Here is a 19,975-nt window from a genome sequence, read left to right on the forward strand (position 1 = left end):
GGGGGTGTGTGTGTGTGAGCAGGAAATGTGTGGGTTAATAGTTGTGAATCACCTTTCTGTAACCAAGTACATTTAATGAAGTACTGCAAATACTTCAGAATAGTTTGGAGGTACTTTAACTGAGTCTGAGTGTTTACATTTTCTGCAGAGGGAGATATTTTAACGTTTTAAAACACTTTGGAGAATATCATTTCACACACACATACAAATAGTTAGCGCAGAGAGATTTGATATACACATAATTACAGATTACTATTATTATTATTATATATAAAGTTCAAATCAACTGCATTTTTTAAAATATTCTCTACTTTGATTTTAAATGTAATATCTGAGTACTTCTTCCTCTAGTCATCATGAGATCATCAGATTACATGAGATTTACTTTGTTGATGCCAGACTGGGAATCTGTTTGTTACAGCCAATCCTATTTCAATGTAAATACTGTTATATTTTACTATATATGTCATTATAGATTTCTTAAATTAGTAATCTATCTGTTTTTGTAATTTTGGTTTTACTTGTATGTATGCACCAAAACACCAAGTCAAATTCCTCGTACGTGTCAACCTACCGGTGATCAAGTTAAAATACACTATAAGAGACTCTACTGCTTATCTTAAATAATGTAGGCTGCATGTTTCCCAGTTACATGTAAATAAATATCCTCATTGCACTACAGAGGCTTCAGAGACACCTCTCTCTCTCCCTCTCTCCCTCTCTCTCTCTCTCTGTATCGATGGCTGCAGGTATCGATGCTTGCACGGGAGGGGAGGGGGGGGGGGCGGGGGGGCGGAGCTGGGGTACACCTGTGAGCAGACATAAAGTGCACGAGGATCCGGGACCAGTTCACCTGAAGTCCTGCAGACAGACCAGCAGCACCTGAGAGTCTGGAGGCAGCAGAAATACACCGGAAGTGGGATTTAACTCAACTAACCGGGATTATTTCTTTCTTTCTTCATGTATTTTTTGTTGCCATTTTAACGTGATTCAGAGAAAAGGAACTTCTCTCTGAAAGCAACAGGTAGGATTTATCAATGTGTGTTTGTACCTGCTTGTCGGAATATAGGTTTTAAAATGAAAGATATTTATACATTCTGTAAAGTTTCTCAAACACATCTGTATTTAACACAAGTTAAACAATGCAAAGGACATTTAAGATGGACGTTTCGCCTTGTGGTTTTTACTGAGGATATTGTTTTAATTTATAGGATTACTTTACGTTTTTAGGGAATTGGTTTCAAAAAAAAAAAAATTCGTTTTTAGTGTGATGTTTTATTGAAGAAGTGAAACTCTGTTATTTATGAGGTTTATTTTACAAATGTTATAATTATTTGTAACTTTTATAACTTTTTGGGGAGTTCTTCTAATGTATTTATTTGTCTGCCCCCTCAGCAGTCATGCACCCTCACTCGGTGCTGATGGTGAGTCTCGCGCTCGTGCTCGTGACGTGTTCGCGCGGAAGGGAGGCTCGTGTCAGACTGAACTCCATCCGCACGGTGATCCTGCGGGAGGGGCACGCGCTGCCGGTGAACAGGAGCACGTGGGAGCCCAGTCTGGACCTGACGGTGAGTGTGTGACGTCATGGCGTTATCTCTATCTTTGAGGTGATGGAACGTTGGAGGTGGGAAGAGATACAATGTTTCACTGCAGCGTTCCAACGTTCCGTTACCATCAACACCACGTTCCATTATCAGACAGTACGGTCCATTATAATAAAGTCACGGTACTTTACATTATAATAAATGTTTCTGTGTGTCTGTGCAGCTGTATCAGTGCATGAGCGACCTGGAGTGCCGCGAGGGCAGCTACTGCCACGCCCCCACCAAAGGCCCCGCCCACTCCCGCTGTCAGACCTGCCGCAGGAGGAAGAGGCGTTGCCATAGAGATGGCATCTGTTGTCCTGGAAACAGCTGCAGCAACAGTAAGATTAATATATATATTATATATACTTTTTGAACTTGTACTGTCATATCTCTGTCATGTTATAGTGATATCTGAATGTCTTGTGTGTTTTATACCCTGCAAAAAGAACAGAAAAGTGACATTGAGATGATAAGAAAGTCAGAAATACGAGCTGCAAGTTTTATTTACTGTTTACAAATTATTTGAGGCAGAATTTCTCAGTATCTGCTAAAAATAAGAGCCGCACAACAAAGGGTTTCAAGTGTCATTAAAATGTCTAATGCACAATGCTTTGAAATCAATCTTTTTCATCATGCTCATGCTGATTACTAGAAATGATTTTCCTTTTATTCCTTTTTATTAGTTCAACAATTTAGCACATTTTCTGCGTTCATTTTATTCCGTCTATTCGTTGTAAACGCTCATCCCTCCCTCAGATATCTGCGTTCCAGAGGACGACAGCTTTGTGTCTCAAACGATCCCCGATGGAGAGATGAGTACTCTGTCCAAGAAGAGAGGCTGGAGGAAGAGGAGCCGGATGGAGCCCAAAGGATCCTCCAGTAAAGGTGAGCTTCTTTCACTTTTAATTCATCAAATTCTGTTTCATTGTTATAGTGTTTTATAATCTTTGCTTTTAAATGAGTCTTTTCTAAATGGCCATTTTATAATATGTTTCTGCTGCACTATTTCTTAATGCTCTTAATGTCTGAGTGAAAGCACTTTGAATTGCCTTGTGTTGTAATTGCTACCTTCACAGAATAGCGGTCGTATTTTTCTTTGTAGTGTTTCTGTTCTGATTTATGTAAAGCTTCTTTGAGCATTACGAAAAGCGCTATAAAAATCCAATGTATTATTATATAGTTAATTATTTCCATGTTTGCAGGTCAGGTGGGCGACCCGTGCCTCCGCTCCTCAGATTGTTCCGAGGCGTTGTGTTGCGCCCGTCACTTCTGGACCCGAATCTGTAAACCGGTGTTGCGGGGGGGACAGGTTTGCACGCGCCACCGGCGGAAAGGGAACCATGGGCTGGAGCTGTTCCAACGCTGCCCGTGTGGGGACGGACTTAGCTGCCGGACGCTGCGAGACCCCGACGCCAAACCTTCATCGTCATCGCCATCATCTTCACTCATGGCGGCGGTGGCGAAGTCAAAGTTTGCAGCGTCTTCTTCTTCTCATCACACCTCACTTTTGTCCTCTTCTGCAGGAAAGTTAGCGTCGGCATCTCCAGACGGGGCGAAAACACGACTTCACGTGTGCCAGAAACGATAAGAAATTACAGATAGGATTAAAAATGAAGGGTGGACTTCCCTCTCTTTGCCAGAGAGACTAGAGACAAACTGAGGCCAGAGTTTCTATACTTTACACTGCTGAGGGAGCGTTGAATAAGCATTCACACCTGTGGAACCCCCCCCCCCCCCCCCACCACCACACACACACACACACACACACACACACACACACACACACACACACACACACACACACACACACACACACACACACACACACACACACACACACACACACACACCTCCAGTGTCTCAATGCAAGCTTCCTGTCAGGCGGGAGTGAAACTCTTTGTGGTTCAGATCTGGTTTCCTCCTCTTCTGTCTAGACGAGCAGAAACTGCTTTGAACTCCAGTTTGTCTTCACCTACACCAACAGGAACAACATTGATATTGAAAACCTAATACATGTCTTTTGTCATGTAGGTTTTAAAGACCAACATACAAGCTGTTATTTTGAAAAAACCCTCTACAGAAATTGTCTTGATTTGAGGTAAAGGCAAGATGGATAACTTATTTCAGTAACATTTTATTGAATGGCTTTCTTAGACTAAATAGTGAAGAAAAGTCCTAAATTGCACTGGTAAAAGTAACTTATTTATTAAGATATTTAATTAAATATATCCAATGATGTTTCACAAATGGAGAAAAGTCTGCAAAAAACAGCAAACTCAAAAATGTACAATGATCTTTTTCCTTTCCATAGACTTTCTTAATGTATTGTGAACATGTGGGAGATTCACCACTTAATCCTAAACCTAATTCAAATATATTTCTCAAAGGAAAAATTGAACTTAATCTTCAATTCTCTGTCCATGCTCTGCTATTATTACCAAAGTAATATATATATACAAATATACAAATAATTCTGAAGTTTCAGTCAAGAAACTCGTTCACATCACAAATCTGTGAAATGTGGCCTCGTTAAAACCCAAACTTTCGCCGCCAAAACCTTAAAGGCCTGAGGTTTCTGCAGAAGTTGGGATTGGTTGCACTATTGTTGTGAGAGAGAGATGTTTCTATTAGTTGGTGTAACCATTTGTTTGTTCATTTGGAGTTTAAATTCCCCCACTTGCTGTGGAAATCTGTGTTTTTATGATTAAAAGGATTGGTCACCTAAAATATGTTTGTGTGCTTTGTTTTTGGGACAAACTTGGATCTCTAGATTAAGCCTTTAAGATATCAAAAGTGTCTCAAATGAAGATACTTTTTTAAATGTACCAAAATAGTTTAGTAAACATAGATTTGTCTGTTAGTCTTTCTCTCAGAGAGTTGTGTTGATGTGAAAAGACGTGAAGCTAACTCACGAATGTCAAAATGAAGGAAAATATGTGATAAAAGATCAGTCTGTGTTACAAAGTATTATATTCTTACTATGTTGAATTAAAAATCAATCGTTTGAAAATAGAGATTTTTACCACGTTACGTTCTGCCAGTTTGATGCTAGCACTTCCTTTAACCCTTGTGTGGTGTTCATAGTGTTGTTACTCAGCCAGTGTTCGCGGGTCTGGTGGACCCGCTGCCTTTTTGGGCTTCAATTCAACACAATCAAACTATTCTATGTTAAAATACTCAACAGATGTTTACTTCATCTCAATTACAAGCAATATAAACAGTTCATATGGTTAATATTTGCCCTTTACATTTCTTAGATGGTAACGGTTTTTGTTTTGTACAAAAATATGGTTTTATACTAAATCAATGTTTACTGTATGGAGTAGCTGTGGCTTGGAAATATTTAACAGCTATGTTTATAATTATGTTAAAGTGTTTTTAAAATTCAAACATGGAATTAAAATGTCCAAATCAGTGCAAACACATCTCACAGAAACAAGTACAGACATATGGAGATAGTGATTTAGGCTTAGAGAGACACCAACAGTCTCTGGAGCAAAGACCCTCTCACAGTCAGTGTCAGGAGCATCAACACGAGGAGCTTTCCTCCCAGCTGTACAAAACAAAACCATTTACCACAAATACTATTTCAATGTCTTCATTACCCCTTAGATAGAATTAGATGTAGTCAAATAATCTGGTCAAGTGCTATAATCATGTCAGATTACCTTTCAAATGTAAAAATGTTTGCCGTTGGTTTTGGTTCGATTGTTTTCCTCATACATCCATTCATGTAATACTGTTGTTGTAATACTCATTAGATAGTAAACATTCTAGTTCTTCAACATTTAGTGAACATTAAATACTCACCCTGATTTGGCAGATTCCTGCTTGCTTTTGGTCTCTCAAAGATTTGGTTACCATCGACGTCTCTCTTTTTCCATTTGACGATTGGTTCAGGTGTCTTCACTGCTGCTGCTGCCTCCAGCTTCGAAGTCTTTCTTTCTTGATCAAGAAATCAAGTGATCAAGACTTTGGAGCTCATTATTGAGTTCTTCTTCTTGTTCACTCTGAATCACTGATGGCCAGAAAGACAGACAGACAGAAACACTCACACAGACAGATAAGACAAAAACAGGGGTAAGCACAGATAGGGAAAAAGCGAAAGAGGGAGAGTGAGAGAGAGGGACGGAGAGAGGGACAGAGACAGCAACACAGGTAAGGACAGGGCACACTGAAAAGGACGGTTTGACAAACGTGTCTCTTCAAAGTGCCTTTGGGTGGGTGAGTGAATGGCAGATCACAGGGGTATACAAATGGGAACTTTGAAAGACCTGTGTGGAAAGAAGAGAAACAATATTTAGAATTTGCCAAGGTACCTTTTACACTCGTGTTATCTTTTGTGTTCCACCTGGATGTGTAGTTTCATAAATTGTCATTTATTTATTTGTATCTTAAAATGAATGCATGCCACTTAATTAAAGTGTTGCTATTTACTTTTGCTGTAACAATGTAAATGTCCCAGGTAAAGGTAAAGTATGATTATATTTGACACATAAAAGTAACACTATATTTGAAGGGCTGTGCATAATAATAATAATAGATTTATTTTGTTAGCGCTTTTACAGGTGCTCAAAGACGCTTTACAGATATAGTGAAAAGAAAAGAACGAGATAAGATACACATCTGTCATAAACATGTTGGAATAATAATTTGGACTGTCATTCAGTCAATTCACTCACACCCCAATGTAAAATTCTACGAGCTAAAAGCTAATAGCTAGTGGCTAATGGATAGTAGCTAATGGCTATCAGCTGTTAGCTAGCATAGTCCAGTAAGTTGTAATGTCTTAATTCATAAACTCACAACACGACTACCCTGCACTTCTTAAGGTGCTTATAATACTTGCTGGCTTTTTGGTGTATATGTCATGGATTTCGTCGTCTCTGATTATACACATGTAATTAATGCAGCTCTGCTACTCACCATGAAGGATTCAGCAACGGACTTTAAATGCGACGCATCATATGACATCACATGTTTTGATCAGCGCGCCGTGATTGAAAATACTTAATTTAAATAAAAAAACAAGGACAATAAATAAAGCAATCTTCACAACGACTAGGACAAAATACTTTGAGCCGCCCTATAGCCAAAGCCCGAGACACCGTTTAAAGCATAATAAAGACCATTTATAGAGAGCATAATGTTTTTAATGCAACGCAGTCTCGCAACGTATGCATCCACGTAAATAATTCATTACCCAGCATGCACCATCTCAACTTCACATAAGAGAATAAAATGCCTATAAGCCTATATTATTTTTGCCTAACTGTCGCCGAGGCCTATCACAGAGTGTGAAAATTACAATTTAGTAATTTAAACAATATATAAAGAGCATAATGTGTTGCTGTGACGTCTCGCACCATACGCGTCAGCTGAGAACGGGCCGCGGGGAGCATTCGCTCGCGATCTCAAGTCGACCACCACATACGTTTAGGGAGCTCTATAGAAGTCTATGGACATCAACGAAAGTCGAAACTGGACGCTAAGGGGCCCCCCCTTGCGTTGGAAAGTGACGATAGGGACCTTGACATAACGTTACTATAGGACAAGTTGGGAGTGAGAATGTGTCACACACACACACACACACACACACACACACACACACACACACACACACACACACACACACACACACACACACACACACACACAGAAGGCTCAGACAGGTGGACCCGAACACCCTGTATGTAATATTCAAGTCTTTGCTCCAAAACTAGATTAACGTTGTCCTTAATTCATCTTCCATTTTCCTAAAATATTGGTGTAACTAAAGCTGGAAAACCCTCCATCTGATCGGACAGGTGTATCCCAGTCTTTCTCCAGCACTGTTTTTAGTGATAAGGTTAACAAAGAGGAAAAGGCATGCCCACAAGCCTGCAGAGAAACCAGGAAACTATTTCATTTGTGTAGATACAAGTTATTTTTGACTGCAGGTAAAGCTCACACTCAGATATTCAAACCCTCTCCTGATTTAAATATGGAAGGAGGATGACGTCTTCATTCTGTAATGAAAAACAAAGAGGACACTAAAAGGAACATACTGCTGTATACGACCAATGTTTTGGGTTTTAAAGCATCTGATTGTCTTATTTTTTCTTCTTTAGTGAATCAGTTGAAATCAGATGTTTTATATATAGAAATGTGCACACAAAAAAAAACGTATTACCAATGGGCCTTATCTGATTGGAAATATTATCATCTATTAAAGTCTTACTTAAAAGAAGTTACAGAGCCATAGTTATTCTAAAGAAAAAAACAAAAACATTTCATATTCTTTAATGCTAACTAACTAAAGCTGAATTTAGATGGTAAATCTGATACGGATATCTTTGTAAAAGTCACATTTATTGTCATTTTGGAACAAAAAACTAGCCCAAAGTAGCCCCCAGGATATCTCCTGTTGGGCATATCAATTCAGTTTTTCCAGAGAGTATGTTTATGTACAAACAAATATGCTCATGTCCGTCATTTTATTGTTTTTGCAAAACCTTCCGAGAAGCTTTTCAAATCAAATTGAATGTGCAACTGTTCCCTCTGGCTTTAGTTATATTGATATACAGATAACACACACACACACACACACACACACACACACACACACACACACACACACACACACACACACACACACACACACACACACACACACACACACACACACACACACACACACACACACACACACACACACACACACACACACACACACACACACACTCACTCTTCCATCCGTGTTCCCTAGCTTCCTTGTTGATATGTCATCGCCATCGGTGTTTCCTTGTTTCCTTGATGTCACGTCCATGTATCCTATACTACGGGTAAAGTAAACGGTGACGCCAAGCAGCTTCATGGATTCAGCAAATGATGGTTTTTAGCTGGTTTTGCAATCCTGCAGATGAAAATGTGTCTTGATATAAAAAAGCACATGATACAGTTCCCTATGCTTGTCCCTTTAAATCTAAATTACAGGGATGTTTATCAGTCTTTACAACCCTAATAAGAGCACAGAGTGAGGGAAAGATGGGTAGGACTGGTTACTGTTTAACCAGTAACCACACACACACGCACTACAATATCGATCAGTCCAGGAAATGTGAGTACTTTTCCTCTCTTGGTAAGGTAACACAGGTAAGAGACACTTTTGTTAATTCTGTTAATCATCAAGTTTAGATGTGTTGTGGCCTTCTTAAAGATGAACATACGTTTTCTGTCCAATCAGAAATGAAACACTGTTCACAGCTAAAAAATAAAATGTGAAATAGAGTCTCTTGTTCTGATCCTTTATTATAAGCAGTAATTTTAAAACTTAATAACAGTTCATTTTAGTAATAATTTCCATCCGGCGACATTTAGTTCCTTTATTTAGAAAATTCAGTTAAAACCTTTTCCTTAGATGTCTCTCGTCACGGAACACCATCATCACGTCAACAACCCCTTCGGAATCCTCAGCAAATGGGGTCGCCACGACGACGGCGAGCAGAACGTACTGGCCCTGAACGTTCTGTTGCTAGGTGGAAGGCAGAGTGGGAGGAGCTCTGTGGGCAATGCTCTGATTGGTCAGTAGTTTTTATTTAACCCTCACAAGCTAACTCTAGGATCAACTCATGTTATGTTACAGTATTTTACTTATTTAATTTTATGTTTTTATTCTTTAAATTAATATTGTTGCTCACTTTGTGCACTTTTTGTTAACTTTTAACACAAAATTGTGTTGCAGGTGGTGAAGAATTCAAAACCGGCACCTGCATTTCTGGCGTTTCCATGACGACGGAGCACCAGCTGCTACGCCGAAATTTCCCATGGTATTTCAGGAGAAAGGGGGCGGAGTCTGACCTCACGTTGAGAGTGTTGGACACGCCCCCTTCGTTTCCCCGCCCTAAGAGCGTGCACGAGCTCTGCCCCGAGGGCGTGCACGTACTTGTGCTCGTCGTGAGAGCTGATATGCATGACAACACACACCTGGAGGAGCACGTAGAGGTACACACACACACACACACACACACACACACACACACACACACACACACACACACACACACACACACACACACACACTCACTCTTCCATCCGTGTTCCCTAGCTTCCTTGTTGATATGTCATCGCCATCGGTGTTTCCTTGTTTCCTTGATGTCACGTCCATGTATCCTATACTACGGGTAAAGTAAACGGTGACGCCAAGCAGCTTCATGGATTCAGCAAATGATGGTTTTTAGCTGGTTTTGCAATCCTGCAGATGAAAATGTGTCTTGATATAAAAAAGCACATGATACAGTTCCCTATGCTTGTCCCTTTAAATCTAAATTACAGGGATGTTTATCAGTCTTTACAACCCTAATAAGAGCACAGAGTGAGGGAAAGATGGGTAGGACTGGTTACTGTTTAACCAGTAACCACACACACACGCACTACAATATCGATCAGTCCAGGAAATGTGAGTACTTTTCCTCTCTTGGTAAGGTAACACAGGTAAGAGACACTTTTGTTAATTCTGTTAATCATCAAGTTTAGATGTGTTGTGGCCTTCTTAAAGATGAACATACGTTTTCTGTCCAATCAGAAATGAAACACTGTTCACAGCTAAAAAATAAAATGTGAAATAGAGTCTCTTGTTCTGATCCTTTATTATAAGCAGTAATTTTAAAACTTAATAACAGTTCATTTTAGTAATAATTTCCATCCGGCGACATTTAGTTCCTTTATTTAGAAAATTCAGTTAAAACCTTTTCCTTAGATGTCTCTCGTCACGGAACACCATCATCACGGCAACAACCCCTTCGGAATCCTCAGCAAATGGGGTCGCCACGACGACGGCGAGCAGAACGTACTGGCCCTGAACGTTCTGTTGCTAGGTGGAAGGCAGAGTGGGAGGAGCTCTGTGGGCAATGCTCTGATTGGTCAGTAGTTTTTATTTAACCCTCACAAGCTAACTCTAGGATCAACACATGTTATGTTACAGTATTTTACTTATTTAATTTTATGTTTTTATTCTTTAAATTAATATTGTTGCTCACTTTGTGCACTTTTTGTTAACTTTTAACACAAAATTGTGTTGCAGGTGGTGAAGAATTCAAAACCGGCACCTGCATTTCTGGCGTTTCCATGACGACGGAGCACCAGCTGCTACGCCGAAATTTCCCACGGTATTTCAGGAGAAAGGGGGCGGAGTCTGACCTCACGTTGAGAGTGTTGGACACGCCCCCTTCGTTTCCCCGCCCTAAGAGCGTGCACGAGCTCTGCCCCGAGGGCGTGCACGTACTTGTGCTCGTCGTGAGAGCTGATATGCATGACAACACACACCTGGAGGAGCACGTAGAGGTACACACACACACACACACACACACACACACACACACACACACACACACACACACACGCACACACACACACACACACACACACGCACGCACACACACACACACACGCACACACGCACACACACACACACACACACACGCGCACACACACACACACACACACACACACACACACACGCACACACACACACACACACACACACACACACACACACACACTCCGTAACGATTATCATGTTTTTTTGTGATTTTGTGTGTTTTGTCGTTCAGACTCTTTTCGGTCCAGAATGGCGTCGTCACGCTTTGCTCGTTATCACACATGCCGATCACCTGAAGGAGGCGGGGCTTCAGCCGTCAGACTACCTAACGCAGACCACCGATTGGCTGAGAGCTCTGGCTGCAAAGGTGGAAGGCGGAGTCTTGTTTGTGGAGAACAGCTGTGATTGGCCGTCAGTCAGAGGACGACCGATAAGAGACCGACTGCTAAACCTCTCAGCGAGGAACCATCACTCAGCGCTGACCGTCCGGACGGAGGTCTCACTTTAAACTACAAACTAATGTTTTTTTGCTCTTAAACTGATTTTGTTTCCGTCTATTTGTCAAGTTATGTGACTGTTGTGAACTTTGTTTGTAGCTTTACGCTAGTTTTGCACTCCTTGGTATTGTGTCATGCTCCTGTTTCTATAAAAGTACTGTTCATTTGTTAAGATTTGGTTGTCACAGTCTTGTATAGTCGAAATTCAATGGAAAACCCCATTTTGGTGACATCAGAATCTCGTATATCAGGACCATTTTCTACATACAATTATAAAATACATTTGTTTGTTTTTTGGTTTTCTGGCGGTGAGTTTAGCACCTAATCTTAACAACGAACTGGGAACTGGAAAAGATCGTTATGTCTTATTCTCTGCTGGCCTTCCTTTCTTCTGGTAAACAAAACACCCATGGAAACAGACTAGTTCTAAATGTTTTAATGAATACACCTTTATACAACCTTTGTGAGCTAACGGTACTAGCTACTTACTAGCTAAGTGGCCGTCAGCAGCAGATTTTTATTGTTTAATTCTCTGCTTTTTCACAATAAAAGAACTCTGGTTCACATCACGTCCACAGCATGTATTTTCCTGTAGGTTAGGACCCCTTATTTCATCTATTTGATGTTGCAGTTGGTGAGGGAGGGGGCTCGGCAGAGACCCTTTCCTTTCACCTCGAACCCACAGCCTTTATAGTTGGCGACTCCCTTTGAGTCCACCTGCAGGTCGGGCTGAAGAATCTCCCAAAGCCTCTGTTTGGACTGAAGCTCTTTGTCCGGCTCACCTGAACACAGATAGAGTCATGACTGTCGGGTCAAGTGATCATATAACCATTTAAAACATATCGTCTTATACTCTGATTGCCTTTTAAGAGGGAACTTTATTTATCCCCTTGGGGAAATTCAGGCATTAATAGCAGCAAAAATAAAGAGATAAAGTGACTATTAAAACAAGATATCACAGTAAAAAGTTGTGCATTTGTATGAACATGTTAAATATATATACAAAAAGACAAAGACATTTAACAAAGACATATGTTTAGGTTTACATTTCAGGAGGGCAAAAGGAAGAGACTGTAAGCCGAACTTCTTTATCCTCTGAGGATGAAGTAGCTCTGTTCCTGCATTTGAGATCGATTTTTGACTTTCTTTATCACTTTATTAAATATAACAATAGAAAAATCATTTATCAGTTTCTCTTAAGAATGTCCTCCATAATGACCACCTGGAAAACCAAACCCTCCTCATAAAACACAAAGGTTGAGAGTGATGTTGGATTTAGTCAAATATTGTGGTTATTAACTGGTATTGCTAAAAATGACTAATTCTGTGTTACATTGGAATTCGCAGTACAAATAAAAAAAGATGATGTTTGATTTATTCACTAGTTTCAGTCACTTATACTGTTACAATTTCATGGTTGTTACCAGGGTAGTTGAGGAAGGTGACTCTGTCCCCTGGGTCGGAGCATGTGGGCGGGGTCAGTCGCTCAATGATGTCACCATCAGAGGCGGAGCAAACAAGGAGGCGGGCCTTAGAAGCCACGCCCCTCAGTTTACAGGCCTTCACGTTGCATAGCAACACAGCGAGAACACCCTGCAGCTGAAAAGGATAATAATGTTTTTTATCAAATTATTTGAGCAAAGGTGATTTTAGACAAAAGTCATAACATTTGGGGGGGAAATTGTATAGTATTTGAAAAAAGAAATAATCAAATTTAGAGAATACATTCGTAATATTTTCAGAATAAAGTTAATTTTACCTCCTCGAGATCTGTTTGAGCTCCCAGCTTGCTGACGACGGTTCGGGGTGCGTTCTCTCCGACGTCCACTTCCTGTACGGACAGCGTCTCGGCCAATGGGTGGGGCCGGACGCTGAGAATCCGTCCGACTCGCAGATCCAGTCGAGACACGTCGACTCGGGGCTCCGCCACCAAAGAGAGAGAGTCAGAAGAAGGACGAGCTAAGAAAAAGACAAGTAAATCAGAATCAGAACCAAAATCCTTCCTTCCTTTCCTCATTTCCTCTTCTTCTCACCTTTCCTGTCTCCTTTCTTCCTCCTGCTTTGTCTGTCTCTCCGGTCCTGGGAGGAGAGGCGAGGAGGATTATTGGGAACAGCAGCTGTTTCTGTGTTGGGGGCGGGGCTTGTAGTCGTTGGAGGCGGGGCCGGGGAGAACAGAACCTTAGCTGCAAAACAAAAGAAAAATATGATAAATGAATTGGATATTTCTTATCTAATGGACTGATCTCCAAGTGAATACGTCTTTATATAAGTTTATATTAGATTAAAAAAATGTCTTTTTAATCTAATTTAAAAGTGAATGGTAATTATCTGCAGTTGTCCGTGTGTGTGTGTGTGTGTCTGTGTGTTTATATGTGTTTCTTTGTGAGGACCCAGTTGAGTTATAAACCTTGAGTCCGGGCAGATTTGATCATTATTGACATTTTTGGAAAGTTGAGTATCCAAATGAAGAGTGACGAGGTTTTAAATAATAACTAAAATATCATGAAAGAAAGGATATTTTGGAGAAATTAGGAACCTATGATTTTAAAGATAGCTTTTGAATATTGCAAATTGCAAAAGTTTGGAAGGTAACATTTTTGAAGATGGAGAAGAGACAGTAAAGAAAATATAACTAAGGAAAAAGATATCACAATAAAATCAAGCAGTAGGCTACCGGTGCGTCTCTTCTGTTTGTCCTGCAGCAGAGTTTTGAGCTGCTCGATGTCTTTCTTTAGTTTCCCGTTCTCAACCAGCAGCTTCCTCTGATCTCTGACCGACGCCTGAAGCTCTGAAACACACACACACACACACACACACACACACACACACACACACACACACACACACACACACACACACACACACACACACACACACACACACACACACACACACACACACACACACAGAGAGAGAGAGAGAGAGAGAGAGAGAGAGAGAGAGAGAGAGAGACACACACACAGTCGTTGGAGAGACACACACACATATTTATAAAAATAAACTAGGTATCAACCAAAAGGGGGCGCAATGCACAAATATCTTGCATTGACAATTTCACAGCATTTTTTTTGGTTATGGATATAAACGTTTTGAATATAAGCACATATCTTTTTTCTCTTACGTGCTTTCTCTCTTGACAACATGGCGTGAGTTTGAAAATACTCCACGAAATGCGGCCCGTCCTCTGGATCGAGCTTTATCAGAGCATCTGCCACGCTAAGAGACAACCAAACCAAAGTATTAATAATTTCAAAGCCAGTTGTTTGCATTCATGGGAATAAATACGACTTTGACTCTATCACCGTAGATGTCATGAAGGACAAATTACCTGCAGTTTTAATCAGGAAAAAAGATCTCTCTGATGCAAATATGATCATTCACAATGTAAAGGCTTTAAATTGACTTTATGATGCGCTGCAGTGGTCGTTGTTAAAACACAGACTTCACTGACAGTTTGCAAATCAGACCGGCATTGATGTCAACGATTAAATGTTTATTTAGATGATATCTGAGTTATCTACGTTTCTGTCCTTGCCTCAGGGCTAAACACACAGAGAGACGGTGAAATGTCAGAAATAATTGATAAGAGGAAGTTTGTTTGGGATTTAACTTTTGTATCAAAACAGAAATGGTTAGGATTTACATACATAAACTCACGTATCTATACAAGTTCATTGTTGAAGGGAACATCCCCCTGTTAAGCCCCGAGCCTGTTTTTCAGGTCTCAGGCTCGAAAATGACATTCCCAGAACAAATGACCATATCTTCCCTTCTAAAAGGGTTAAATTAATAATCTTTTTTCTCAAAGCAAGGTTACACCTGTGAGTTGGATGTAGAAGTGTCAGAATCAATATAGATGCTTTTATTTTAAAGTAAATTTAGATTGAACACAGTAAAAAAATGTAAATTATTGTGTCCATCCAAAAAACAAAGATTACTTATAGTGAAAACCACCCTTGAATTACCTTGAATGATGGGATGGTAGACTAAAAGCTTTAGGAATCCAAACTATAACATATAATAAGTACCCTGTATCAAGGTTGATGCAAAAAAAGTGAAATTTGACCTTTTTGGAGAGATTTAGCAAAAAAAAAACACTTCTGGGGTCATTTGCGTGGATTTGACCTATCTCTGGCCCCCCTTGTTCGATTTTGCTGATTGACATCTCTTTCTAACCGTCAGAGCCAATGGAATCGAGGGGAACTCCCATATACTCCTTATTTGGTAATGTATCTGTGTGAGACTGCTGCATAGCCAAGACCGGAAGCTGCGATAACTCTGGTGGCTACCATTAGCAGCTAACTTTTACTCACCGATTTTTACATAAAAATGGAATTATGGATTATAAATAAAATAAAATAATTACACAGAAACATTATTAACTCATGGATTAACCGATTCAGAAGCGTTTTTTCTCATTTTAATGCCATTGAACAAGTCTTTTGATCAGATTGACAGCTACGGTGAGACGATCTCCGGTAAAAGCTACGTAAAGGTACGTGTTGTGATGTCTGTGTTTGCTTCCCCTGTCGCGAGTTTGGATCACTTAGTGATGATATATATATACCTAAATAATCCGTGGAACCTCAGCGTTAATTGGATATCTTGTATGTGCAGCTACGATAAGTAATAAGGCTACTTTTATCTTGAGTTCTGTGCCAAAGTGCGTTAGCATTTTTCGCTCAGGGGTCCTTTAGATGCTTCTTATGAGACTTATGTTTTGGTAAAAAATGGTTTGTATCGTCAGTTAGCTGAGATTCTTCCCGTTAATCTGGTATAACACATTAATAGGTTCTTAAATATTAAGATGCCCTGAGACACAGTGTCGTAAAAAAACAAACAAAAAACAGGCTGTAAGACATTTTCCAATTTAAATTATTTTTGCTCATCATTTTATTAATTATTTTTCTTTATTATTGTTATTAATTGTCATTATTATCCTTTTCATTAATGCTTGGGAATTGTGTTGCATTCTGGAGCATGTGAATTAAAATATGTCTCTTATAACTACTTATTAATCTAGTGGACATTTTATATTATTATTCATATATTATTATTATTATTATTATTATATCATATTTATAATGATTATAAAACTTGTATAGTGGTGGTCAATTTAATGGGTTAGGGTTAGGGTTAACCCAATTCCTCATTTAGCCTAAAATATACCTCAAGCTTTGAAAAACATATGAATATGTCCACGTATGCACATTTATATTAACATTTCAGTATAGCAAAACATTTCCCCCTAACATCAACCAAAAACCAAACATCTTAACCGCTAAAGAAAAAAGTCTATATCAGACACGAGCTCCTGAGAGAGTGTATTAGTTTATTATTATTTAAACCCAATATAATAAATAAAACTATAATTTAGAAAGGTGAAATGTCCATACATGTGTTGTGAAAAAAGCATATTTAAACTGCCATATGATTACTGTAAAGTCCTGATATTGTGGAACCTGTGTGTGCTGGACTGGTTTCGACGCATAAGGTTAATACAGCTTGTTCTTTTTTTGTTACCATTATTGTGTTTCTTTCTTTACTTATTGTTTATTCTTGTACCACTGTACATTTCCTCGTTGCGGGACAAATACAATATTTCTGATTGAAAGCCTTTATAGTCTATTTTAAATCCTCACGATCATCACGCCAACCCAAATCTACTGAGGTGAAACCAACACGTTTCAAACTGAAATACTTCTTTCAAATGAACAGGTAATTAACAGCAGCTCACAACAACAAAGAGTCAGTAAACGATAACATACAGTAGTTCTGACTGCATGCCAACACATGGCCTCATTATTCAGTTGTGTCATTTTGCAGCCACCGCGTGCCTAAAAAAAAGGCCATGGATGGATGACGCAATCGATTTACACTGAGGTGCACAATGGGCAGGATTGAATACCTTTATGTTTTATTTTTTTGGAGAACATTTCCCATGGTCAGCGCGCCAACCCAAATCTAATAAGGTTTAAAGGCAAAATATGAATGCGGGAAAATCTTAAAACAGCATTAAATATCCTAATTCTGGGAATTGAAAAGAAAAACTGTTTAAAGGCCAAAGACCAATATTCCCCACAATGTATGTGTAACGTGAATAACCCACACACACACACACACACTATACGAGTCGCAGCTGCTAAACCAATGAGGTTCAGAAACAGCTGCAGTCCGGCCTCCTGCTATAAACAACACAAGCTGACATCAGGGAGTTTTAATGTGAGGGCCGTCCCTGGCCAACTTGAGGCCCCACGCAAAGTTATATGATGAGGCCCTCTGTTTCGCGAGCGTCGGCTGGGGGGGCGGGGGGGGCTATTGGAGCCTCGCAGCGAAACCGTGTGCCGTATAAGTGCATAGGTGCTGCGGCACAGTTGAGGCTCCCTCCGCAAGATGAGGCCCCCCCGCAAGGTGAGGCCCCACACAGTCTGCATGATCAGCCTGTAGGGACGGCCCTGGTAGCATTACCACAATAAAAACCATGTTACAAGTAAAAAGTCCTGGATTTTTTATTTTTACTTTGAGCAGAAAATGTCCCGAACAATCATAGAATACACATTATGCGAAACGGCTCCATTTGAACTGTTGCATTTATTTAATATATATTTTGAAGTCTAACTATAGTCCATGTTCATTTCTGTCGAAGCAGTCAATGTTGTCCAAGTTGAATTTATTTTAAGCACTATACACTGATTTAATATAATAATATATATTAAAATATTTGCTTAGGAATAACATAAAAGTACCTTAAATGTGTACAGAAAAACTAACTTTAAGCCAACACACACACATAAACATGGGGAAAGAACAATTGATAAGCACATAATATGAAATAATGTAGAGTAAAATGAATGAATACATCGAACAATAAATAGAAAAGTAAATGAGAAACAAAATTACACAATAATGAAACCATTAACCATTAAGAAAATCAAAAAATGTAAATACAACAATCTACAAAAACGTTATAATAAATACAAAGTAATTCTTACATAAAGGACATGTGTTGTAATTAAATATATATATATACAGTAAATCTTAATAATCCCAAATGATGTCAATAAAAAACCTTTGTAGCCGACGGTGACTTTAAGCAACACACAGAAAGCTGACTTTACCTCAGATTTAACCTTTAAATACCCTCTGTAGGGAGTTTACAATATCATATTATCTTTATTTATATGTATGACTCTAATATACTATTACAAGTACAATAAAGAAACATGTTTTAGTACCTGGGATTGAAGATGCTGTCCATGTTATCCGTGTACTTCATGTTCTTCATGCTGTCGGAGTGGAAGCGGAGAGTTTCTCTGCAGCGAAACACAAACGCTGTCAGCTGTCTGTTTCCATCTGCAGCTGCTGGAGGTCAAAGGTCAAACTATGCTTTATGTGCACAACAAGACGAGCCGATTACAAACTCAATTAAAGAGTTCAGGAAAAAAATACAATATAACATTTCAACTTGTTTTATAGTCAAAACTGTTGTGTTTCCAAATACTTTGTTGTTTATTCTATTATTACACAGGGGGGAAGAAATATCTAGATCATTGCTGTATACTAGTTGCACCTGAGAGGCAAATATTTTACTTGAAGTCAATAGTTCATTACATTTACATTATATTATTTATATATATATAGTTTCATTCATTTTTATTGATTTTTTAAAACTTTTTTTTATACTTTTTTTTATACATTATACATATATTTGTTGATTTTATTTTCCTCTCATTACTCCACATGTAATTCTCTGTTTCTTTATACTTTTCTTTAATTTAAGGGTTATTTTACAGAGTGTGTGTGTACAGATTGAGTTCAGCAGTGTTGTTGTGTGTGTGGTGTTTTCAGCACACACTCAGCCCCCTCTGGTGGAAGAAACCTGAACTGCAGTAAAACAAACTTCCTTATGTTCCTTATGAGTGGGAGAAGAGAGGAGGAAGAAATCAACCTGTAGGAAAATAATCATATCGTTTGTGTTTAAGCCAGAGGTTTAAGCTCTTTTGAAGGATTGTAAACCCCCTAAAAATGCCCTTCAGTGATGATAATCCCCTTAAAGGTGGGGTAGTTAATTTTGGAGAAAGCAGCTCGAGTGCGCTAGAATTTGAAAATACACAACCGGAAAAAATCCCCTCCTCCAACACACACGAACGCGCACATGACCAATGAGGGCACGAGATAAGTTTGTGCACAGATGGAAGGCTGACAGGCAGGTAGGCCATCCAGTTACTTTAGCCGGCTCAGATGATTGGTCGTGCTTTTTACAGCACCACGGCTTCCATAGGTGACTTTCTTTTATGGATTTTTTGTCAAAGCACTTCAGATATTCATTGCTATCGGGATGTTTAGAGCATTCCATGGAATATAACAAAAAGTGTATCGCGAGCCGGTTTCTCAAACTTAACACCTTTAAAGACCACAAGGATTTGTTCCAACTAAAAGTCACAGAAATACACCTTAAAACGAGGATATTGCTAATTAAAACATATTATAACGATATCGATTTTTTTTTTTGCTGTTTATTGACAGCTAAAAAA

At 39.2% G+C, this 19,975-nt stretch overlaps 3 protein-coding genes and 1 long non-coding RNA gene across 6 annotated transcripts; 2 read left to right on the top strand and 2 right to left on the bottom strand.

Moving 5' to 3' along the window:
- The first annotated feature begins 1,396 nt into the window (after positions 1-1,396).
- On the top strand, positions 1,397-3,304 carry LOC307034354 (dickkopf-related protein 2-like). The gene is made up of 4 exons (XM_079673176.1): positions 1,397-1,568; positions 1,768-1,924; positions 2,343-2,471; positions 2,789-3,304. The coding sequence occupies exons 1-4, from the start codon at positions 1,401-1,403 to the stop codon at positions 3,172-3,174; spliced, it is 840 nt and encodes a 279-aa protein (XP_079529302.1). The 5' UTR covers positions 1,397-1,400; the 3' UTR covers positions 3,175-3,304.
- LOC307034355 lies at positions 3,015-9,101 on the bottom strand. 2 transcript variants are annotated; one of them, XR_013806867.1, is made up of 5 exons: positions 8,975-9,101; positions 8,314-8,481; positions 5,397-5,860; positions 3,437-3,558; positions 3,015-3,150 (listed from the first exon to the last, which is right to left on the bottom strand). It is a non-coding gene; the product is annotated as an uncharacterized lncRNA (long non-coding RNA). The 2 variants fall into 2 exon arrangements; XR_013806868.1 differs by lacking the exon at positions 8,314-8,481 and having other exon boundaries at positions 8,975-9,082.
- On the top strand, positions 8,568-12,007 carry LOC307034352 (GTPase IMAP family member GIMD1-like). 2 transcript variants are annotated; one of them, XM_079673174.1, is made up of 6 exons: positions 8,568-8,685; positions 8,986-9,148; positions 9,310-9,569; positions 10,324-10,486; positions 10,648-10,907; positions 11,177-12,007. In XM_079673174.1, the coding sequence occupies exons 2-6, from the start codon at positions 8,986-8,988 to the stop codon at positions 11,450-11,452; spliced, it is 1,122 nt and encodes a 373-aa protein (XP_079529300.1). In that variant the 5' UTR covers positions 8,568-8,685; the 3' UTR covers positions 11,453-12,007. The 2 variants fall into 2 exon arrangements, with proteins under 2 accessions (XP_079529300.1, XP_079529299.1); XM_079673173.1 differs by having other exon boundaries at positions 8,611-8,720.
- On the bottom strand, positions 11,863-18,789 carry aimp1b (aminoacyl tRNA synthetase complex interacting multifunctional protein 1b). Its single transcript, XM_079673175.1, has 7 exons — positions 18,677-18,789; positions 14,563-14,657; positions 14,116-14,229; positions 13,475-13,624; positions 13,201-13,400; positions 12,866-13,040; positions 11,863-12,223 (listed from the first exon to the last, which is right to left on the bottom strand). The coding sequence occupies exons 1-7, from the start codon at positions 18,724-18,726 to the stop codon at positions 12,057-12,059; spliced, it is 951 nt and encodes a 316-aa protein (XP_079529301.1). The 5' UTR covers positions 18,727-18,789; the 3' UTR covers positions 11,863-12,056.
- Positions 18,790-19,975: the final 1,186 nt, after the last annotated feature.

This window comes from Notothenia rossii (genome assembly GCF_949606895.1).
Source record: "Notothenia rossii genome assembly, chromosome: 3".
NCBI classification, from domain to species: domain Eukaryota; kingdom Metazoa; phylum Chordata; class Actinopteri; order Perciformes; family Nototheniidae; genus Notothenia; species Notothenia rossii.